Source organism: Centruroides sculpturatus, unplaced genomic scaffold (assembly GCF_000671375.1).
Source record: "Centruroides sculpturatus isolate CEXI.00-Female unplaced genomic scaffold, Cexi_2.0 scaffold449, whole genome shotgun sequence".
Classification (NCBI taxonomy): Eukaryota; Metazoa; Arthropoda; class Arachnida; order Scorpiones; family Buthidae; genus Centruroides; species Centruroides sculpturatus.
The window spans coordinates 318,300-327,861 of record NW_019384714.1 but is presented as its reverse complement, the minus strand read 5'-3'; the positions used below and the strand labels follow the sequence as shown (position 1 = coordinate 327,861).

The 9,562-nt window shown below is 22.0% G+C and overlaps 1 protein-coding gene across 1 annotated transcript in view; it reads right to left on the bottom strand.

The window, feature by feature from the left end:
- LOC111627893 (tyrosine kinase receptor Cad96Ca-like) overlaps window positions 1-9,562 on the bottom strand; it is a 36,123-nt gene that overhangs the window by 5,056 nt on the left and 21,505 nt on the right. The window contains exons 11-13 of the mRNA XM_023371574.1: window positions 5,376-5,486; window positions 4,310-4,491; window positions 85-207 (exon numbers count right to left, since the gene is read on the bottom strand). Coding sequence (XP_023227342.1) covers window positions 85-207; window positions 4,310-4,491; window positions 5,376-5,486 — 416 coding nt within the window. The remainder of the gene's footprint in view (window positions 1-84; window positions 208-4,309; window positions 4,492-5,375; window positions 5,487-9,562) is intronic.

Below are 9,562 nucleotides of genomic sequence, written 5' to 3'. Positions count from 1 at the left end.
AATTTCCCTATAATATATTTATATATTAATCTGAATTTTAATAAATCTTATAACTAAACAAAAAAATATAATTAGAAAACTCACTTCTGATTTTCTTTCATAAATATGGCTAGTGACAACATCTCTTGCAAAACCAAAGTCTGTAATTTTGCAAACTTTATTTTCTCCAATTAATATATTTCTAGCTGCTAAATCTCTGTGTATAATCTAATAGATAAAATATATTATTAACATATATACATTTTTATATATTTATTGAAGTATACATTATACAAACAAAATCAAAAACATCTTACCCCTTTAGAAGTTATATATTCCATTCCTCTTGCTATTTGATATGCAAAGGAAGTGAGATCTTGTGATGTGAGATGTTTATCTGTGGCAGGAAAATTACCATAATATCTTTCAGCTCTACTCTCACGTAAATATGATTGCAGTTTTCCATAGGGAACATATTCCAGAATTATAAAGACTGGATCTATATGAATAAAAATTATATTTAATTTACGTTTATTCCACTCCTATTCAGAAGTTTGTTTTAAGGAAAACTCTTACTCTTTTATAAAAAAATTTTCCTCAAACATAAACTTTAAATAATATTAAGGTTTTCTTAAAGAAATCAAAGTAATGTAATATTTAAATATTTTTAAAACCTTAATTTTTAGTATATCTGTGTGTGTTTTCTCACAGACATTCTGAATTTCTTGTCATTAAATTTACAATTTTTAAAATCAATGTGTTTGAATGAAATGGTTTATCAGCATATCACTGGTCAAAATCATTTATATAAAGCATTCAGTTAGGAATAAGTACAGCACAAATGCAAATTAAAATGTTTAATAAGATAATTAAATTTAAAAAACTATTAGCAACATAATATGTTCAATTATATTCCACCGTGTTATTTTTGACATAGAAATTTACAGTACATTACCAGATTCAAAATAAAGCATTTGTAGTGTACTGTTGCTATATGACATCACTGGTTTCCTCATGCTTGGCTATCAAATGTCTGACATTGTGTATTTTTTTTCCTTGTTCATTGTTCGTAGTCTCCAGATATTACTTGTATTTTTAATTAAAATAAAACTTTCCCAAGGTTTTTTCATGAATTTCATAACAGTGCTGAAGAAAATTCATTATTAAAGTTGCTTGAAATGGTTTTATACTAGTATCCAAAATGAATATATTTAAAATAGTCAAATTAATCTATGTTTGAAAATATTGTATATTTAAACAAATGCATTTTCATTTAAAGTATTAGCTTTAATGTTCATCCAAAAGACAGAAATTTTGAGCTTTATAAGTAATAAGTTATCAAAAGCTTCTGTAATTATATATAAAATACAACTATAAACTTTACCTTTTTCTGTGCAACATCCTAATAATGTTACTATATTTGGATGTGGATCAAGCAGTTTCAAAATTTCCAATTCATTGATTAAGTCTTTTTCCTCTTTCTCTGTTGAATTTTCTAGAAATAAATGAGAAAAAGTGTATTAATTTTTTATATTGATATTTAAAATATTTAACTAAATAGCTTAATAATTTATTATGTAAATAATTTTTGCATAATATAATGCCTCTATAATAAATATAGTCAATAAGTTACACAAATATATGGATGAACAAATATTTATATATATAAATATTGTATATGTATCAATCTGTATAAATATTATTATACTCAAATAAGTATATAAACATGTACAAGTGCATGTATGTATACATTTATGATATGTACTGTACTGTACAGTACATGCAACTCAAATTTAATTAAATTTATTTCAAAAGTGAAAAAATGTCAAAAAAAGTAAAGTCACTGTGTTTCTATTTAAAATATATTTGAAAATACATGTATATATAATAATTTTATTCAACATTTAATAAATCTTAATTTTTGTCTGATTTCTTTTATAATCTAACTATTAAATGTAACTAAACAAAAATTAAGACAACATCTAAAACTTTATCTATTTGAGTGAAATATTGAAATTGAAAGTATTTTAAATATTGAAAGTAATTCATCCAAAATTTGATCATGATTATATGATTGATTATTTAGTCATGATTATATGATTGATTATTTGGTCATGATTATATGATTGATTATTTGATCATGATTATATGAAAATATGGATTAAAAATATACATTTCAATTGAAATACAATAACTTCAACGAAAACGTTTGATATAAAGTTTTTCATGAAAATATTTTCCTTCATCCTGTACCTATAAAGAAAATAAAAACACAAATAAATGTTTTATTGTAAATAGGCTTATTTATGAAATTTCTAAACTGCAAAACTTTGTACACTGTAATATCTGAAAATTCAATTTTGTATATGACCATAAAGGAATAAAAATTATTATTTAGAGTCAAGTTCCAATTTTTTTTATAATTTAAAAAATTTTTCCTATAGCTTTGCTTATGTTATGTAAATTGATCATTTAAATATATTGTTTATCTTGTTTATTCCACTCCTATTCAGAAGTTTGTTTTAAGGAAAACTCTCACTCTTTTATAAAAAAATTTTCCTCAAAATATAAAATAGTAAAAATAAATCAGATAAGTTTAAATGTGGAATCAATAGAATGTTTAATGTGTTTGATAATAAATTTTCTGTAGCAGGCTATTTATATTACATAGTGAATTTATAAGTAAAATAATTTCAAATTTTAATTTTTAATACAAAGTTTTGTCAAATTATATTTTAATTAATAATACATATATTTGATTTTATAATTGTAGTAATGCATTTACTAAAGATGTTTTTTGAATAGCACTGTAAAATGTTTTTTTTTATAAAACTATACAATAATTATTAAATAATAATGAGGACTTAATTTATCCATTATACATCTGCATTAGATCTTATATTTAATGCATTTCAGATGTATGAAAATATGTTTCAGCATTTTCTTTTTAATGTTGCTATAAAATAATTCTATTACTATTCTGAAGATTAAAAACAATTATCATCAACAAGACAGTTGAATTTTTACCTTGTTTATGAGTGAGTTAACATTATATGCTATTTTCATATTTTAATCCTAAAATTTAACTTATTAAAATGCATCAGGTAAATTACTATTTGTTAACAAACATATCTTTCAGAAGAATTCATTTGTGTATACTGTATATAAATCTAGAATAAATTTGGGGAATATTTTAAACAAATTTCCCTTAATTTTTCTTAGAATGTTTTGATTCTAATTGTTTCCAATTTATTATTATTTCATAAAATTGGTCTAAAAATACAAAATAAGCTTAGAAAAAATAGAAAATTTCTGGAACAATCTAGTAGTATGCTTACAAAAATATTTTTCTAAAAAATAAACTATTTAAAATGATGGAATCAGATTAATTTTCCAATCTTATGTAATTGTATTGTAGAAAAATACACAAAATTTGAATTTTCATGTATTTTTCTACAATACAATTACATAAGATTAGAATACTTTTCTAATTTCCAATTTCATTTACAATTTAATTAAATTAAATCATTTTAAAATATTTATTTCAAAATAAATAAAAATATTAAATATTAATTATTTTTAATGCATAACTTTTTCATATATCGTTATATTATATATAAATTCATACATATATTTAAACAAATATATGTATTAAATTTTTTAAACAATGTTAACATATACAACAACCTAGTACACTTGTAATATCAAACAATTTTCCAGATTTTTTATACAATGCTGAAGTAAAAAAAAAAAAAAGCAGTAGAAAAAAAGTGGCTGAAAGCCATGGAGAATCATGGATACTAAAGTTGTCCCCAGTCAGTGGTGTGAGTGACCAGTATGGTTATATCTGAATTGATTAATTAATAGAAAACTCTGAGAACAAAAATTGGACAGAGGTCTAGGTAGTGCAACTATAATAAGCAGTAGTTGAGTGTTTAAATTCCACTCTGGCCAATCTTTTCTTCCAGAAATTTTAAGTTAAAAATTAATTTATTTCTAGTTATTAAATTTATCATGAGATGGTGGCTTAAATGCTTAGCTCTAGCCAAATTGCTTAGCATTTGATTATTAATTAAACTTAATATAGCCCAATAAAAAATCCAGCAGCTAATTAATAAATCAATACAAAGCAATTTGGCTAGAGGTTGGCAACAAAGCTGTCATTTCATGATAAATTTAATAATAATTCTAAATTAAAATTGNATTAATATATTTCTAGCTGCTAAATCTCTGTGTATAATCTAATAGATAAAATATATTATTAACATATATACATTTTTATATATTTATTGAAGTATACATTATACAAACAAAATCAAAAACATCTTACCCCTTTAGAAGTTATATATTCCATTCCTCTTGCTATTTGATATGCAAAGGAAGTGAGATCTTGTGATGTGAGATGTTTATCTGTGGCAGGAAAATTACCATAATATCTTTCAGCTCTACTCTCACGTAAATATGATTGCAGTTTTCCATAGGGAACATATTCCAGAATTATAAAGACTGGATCTATATGAATAAAAATTATATTTAATTTACGTTTATTCCACTCCTATTCAGAAGTTTGTTTTAAGGAAAACTCTTACTCTTTTATAAAAAAATTTTCCTCAAACATAAACTTTAAATAATATTAAGGTTTTCTTAAAGAAATCAAAGTAATGTAATATTTAAATATTTTTAAAACCTTAATTTTTAGTATATCTGTGTGTGTTTTCTCACAGACATTCTGAATTTCTTGTCATTAAATTTACAATTTTTAAAATCAATGTGTTTGAATGAAATGGTTTATCAGCATATCACTGGTCAAAATCATTTATATAAAGCATTCAGTTAGGAATAAGTACAGCACAAATGCAAATTAAAATGTTTAATAAGATAATTAAATTTAAAAAACTATTAGCAACATAATATGTTCAATTATATTCCACCGTGTTATTTTTGACATAGAAATTTACAGTACATTACCAGATTCAAAATAAAGCATTTGTAGTGTACTGTTGCTATATGACATCACTGGTTTCCTCATGCTTGGCTATCAAATGTCTGACATTGTGTATTTTTTTCCTTGTTCATTGTTCGTAGTCTCCAGATATTACTTGTATTTTTAATTAAAATAAAACTTTCCCAAGGTTTTTTCATGAATTTCATAACAGTGCTGAAGAAAATTCATTATTAAAGTTGCTTGAAATGGTTTTATACTAGTATCCAAAATGAATATATTTAAAATAGTCAAATTAATCTATGTTTGAAAATATTGTATATTTAAACAAATGCATTTTCATTTAAAGTATTAGCTTTAATGTTCATCCAAAAGACAGAAATTTTGAGCTTTATAAGTAATAAGTTATCAAAAGCTTCTGTAATTATATATAAAATACAACTATAAACTTTACCTTTTTCTGTGCAACATCCTAATAATGTTACTATATTTGGATGTGGATCAAGCAGTTTCAAAATTTCCAATTCATTGATTAAGTCTTTTTCCTCTTTCTCTGTTGAATTTTCTAGAAATAAATGAGAAAAAGTGTATTAATTTTTTATATTGATATTTAAAATATTTAACTAAATAGCTTAATAATTTATTATGTAAATAATTTTTGCATAATATAATGCCTCTATAATAAATATAGTCAATAAGTTACACAAATATATGGATGAACAAATATTTATATATATAAATATTGTATATGTATCAATCTGTATAAATATTATTATACTCAAATAAGTATATAAACATGTACAAGTGCATGTATGTATACATTTATGATATGTACTGTACTGTACAGTACATGCAACTCAAATTTAATTAAATTTATTTCAAAAGTGAAAAAATGTCAAAAAAAGTAAAGTCACTGTGTTTCTATTTAAAATATATTTGAAAATACATGTATATATAATAATTTTATTCAACATTTAATAAATCTTAATTTTTGTCTGATTTCTTTTATAATCTAACTATTAAATGTAACTAAACAAAAATTAAGACAACATCTAAAACTTTATCTATTTGAGTGAAATATTGAAATTGAAAGTATTTTAAATATTGAAAGTAATTCATCCAAAATTTGATCATGATTATATGATTGATTATTTAGTCATGATTATATGATTGATTATTTGGTCATGATTATATGATTGATTATTTGATCATGATTATATGAAAATATGGATTAAAAATATACATTTCAATTGAAATACAATAACTTCAACGAAAACGTTTGATATAAAGTTTTTCATGAAAATATTTTCCTTCATCCTGTACCTATAAAGAAAATAAAAACACAAATAAATGTTTTATTGTAAATAGGCTTATTTATGAAATTTCTAAACTGCAAAACTTTGTACACTGTAATATCTGAAAATTCAATTTTGTATATGACCATAAAGGAATAAAAATTATTATTTAGAGTCAAGTTCCAATTTTTTTTATAATTTAAAAAATTTTTCCTATAGCTTTGCTTATGTTATGTAAATTGATCATTTAAATATATTGTTTATCTTGTTTATTCCACTCCTATTCAGAAGTTTGTTTTAAGGAAAACTCTCACTCTTTTATAAAAAAATTTTCCTCAAAATATAAAATAGTAAAAATAAATCAGATAAGTTTAAATGTGGAATCAATAGAATGTTTAATGTGTTTGATAATAAATTTTCTGTAGCAGGCTATTTATATTACATAGTGAATTTATAAGTAAAATAATTTCAAATTTTAATTTTTAATACAAAGTTTTGTCAAATTATATTTTAATTAATAATACATATATTTGATTTTATAATTGTAGTAATGCATTTACTAAAGATGTTTTTTGAATAGCACTGTAAAATGTTTTTTTTTATAAAACTATACAATAATTATTAAATAATAATGAGGACTTAATTTATCCATTATACATCTGCATTAGATCTTATATTTAATGCATTTCAGATGTATGAAAATATGTTTCAGCATTTTCTTTTTAATGTTGCTATAAAATAATTCTATTACTATTCTGAAGATTAAAAACAATTATCATCAACAAGACAGTTGAATTTTTACCTTGTTTATGAGTGAGTTAACATTATATGCTATTTTCATATTTTAATCCTAAAATTTAACTTATTAAAATGCATCAGGTAAATTACTATTTGTTAACAAACATATCTTTCAGAAGAATTCATTTGTGTATACTGTATATAAATCTAGAATAAATTTGGGGAATATTTTAAACAAATTTCCCTTAATTTTTCTTAGAATGTTTTGATTCTAATTGTTTCCAATTTATTATTATTTCATAAAATTGGTCTAAAAATACAAAATAAGCTTAGAAAAAATAGAAAATTTCTGGAACAATCTAGTAGTATGCTTACAAAAATATTTTTCTAAAAAATAAACTATTTAAAATGATGGAATCAGATTAATTTTCCAATCTTATGTAATTGTATTGTAGAAAAATACACAAAATTTGAATTTTCATGTATTTTTCTACAATACAATTACATAAGATTAGAATACTTTTCTAATTTCCAATTTCATTTACAATTTAATTAAATTAAATCATTTTAAAATATTTATTTCAAAATAAATAAAAATATTAAATATTAATTATTTTTAATGCATAACTTTTTCATATATCGTTATATTATATATAAATTCATACATATATTTAAACAAATATATGTATTAAATTTTTTAAACAATGTTAACATATACAACAACCTAGTACACTTGTAATATCAAACAATTTTCCAGATTTTTTATACAATGCTGAAGTAAAAAAAAAAAAAAGCAGTAGAAAAAAAGTGGCTGAAAGCCATGGAGAATCATGGATACTAAAGTTGTCCCCAGTCAGTGGTGTGAGTGACCAGTATGGTTATATCTGAATTGATTAATTAATAGAAAACTCTGAGAACAAAAATTGGACAGAGGTCTAGGTAGTGCAACTATAATAAGCAGTAGTTGAGTGTTTAAATTCCACTCTGGCCAATCTTTTCTTCCAGAAATTTTAAGTTAAAAATTAATTTATTTCTAGTTATTAAATTTATCATGAGATGGTGGCTTAAATGCTTAGCTCTAGCCAAATTGCTTAGCATTTGATTATTAATTAAACTTAATATAGCCCAATAAAAAATCCAGTGGATTATTTAATAAATATTTTGTAAATATATAGATATACATAAGTATGTGTTTAATTGCAATAATTTAATTTCAAATTTATAATACTTGAAATTTCTTCATTATAAATAGTTTATATACTATAAAAATAAACTATTATAATTTTCATAAAATATTTTTTAAAAAATGCATGCATGCATGTTTAAAAATATTTGTGTATCAATGATGCCAATATTATTATTAGAGTTCATTTTCTTCATAAAACTGTATGAATAATAATATTTGTCATTCAAATTTTGTTAATTCTATTTAAACTATTAGGTTTCAATATTATTGAGGATTACAAATGTGTTTCATTTACAAATAACTTTTTAGTAAAATATACATTCCAATTCAAAAAGCAATTTATGGTACAAGATAACTGATATGGTTCTCCACCAGAAAATACCAACTAAATGTCTAAAATACTAACAAAAAGTAATTCTGTAATTGATAAATAACATACAGTATCAAGGGCATCGCCAAGGAGGGGCAGGGGGCAGGGGGGGCAGCTGCCCCCTAGAAATTTGAAAAAATTATTTACATGCTAAGTTTTAATTAAAATAATCTGCTTAGGTTTATTGTAAGTTTAAAAAAAATGTTTTAATTACAATATTTTTTCTCCAGTATATAGTAAATGATTTAAAACTCAAAAAAAAGTAAAGTCACTGTGTTTCTATTTAAAATATATTTGAAAATACATGTATATATAATAATTTTATTCAACATTTAATAAATCTTAATTTTTGTCTGATTTCTTTTATAATCTAACTATTAAATGTAACTAAACAAAAATTAAGACAACATCTAAAACTTTATCTATTTGAGTGAAATATTGAAATTGAAAGTATTTTAAATATTGAAAGTAATTCATCCAAAATTTGATCATGATTATATGATTGATTATTTAGTCATGATTATATGATTGATTATTTGGTCATGATTATATGATTGATTATTTGATCATGATTATATGAAAATATGGATTAAAAATATACATTTCAATTGAAATACAATAACTTCAACGAAAACGTTTGATATAAAGTTTTTCATGAAAATATTTTCCTTCATCCTGTACCTATAAAGAAAATAAAAACACAAATAAATGTTTTATTGTAAATAGGCTTATTTATGAAATTTCTAAACTGCAAAACTTTGTACACTGTAATATCTGAAAATTCAATTTTGTATATGACCATAAAGGAATAAAAATTATTATTTAGAGTCAAGTTCCAATTTTTTTTATAATTTAAAAAATTTTTCCTATAGCTTTGCTTATGTTATGTAAATTGATCATTTAAATATATTGTTTATCTTGTTTATTCCACTCCTATTCAGAAGTTTGTTTTAAGGAAAACTCTCACTCTTTTATAAAAAAATTTTCCTCAAAATATAAAATAGTAAAAATAAATCAGATAAGTTTAAATGTGGAATCAATAGAATGTTTAA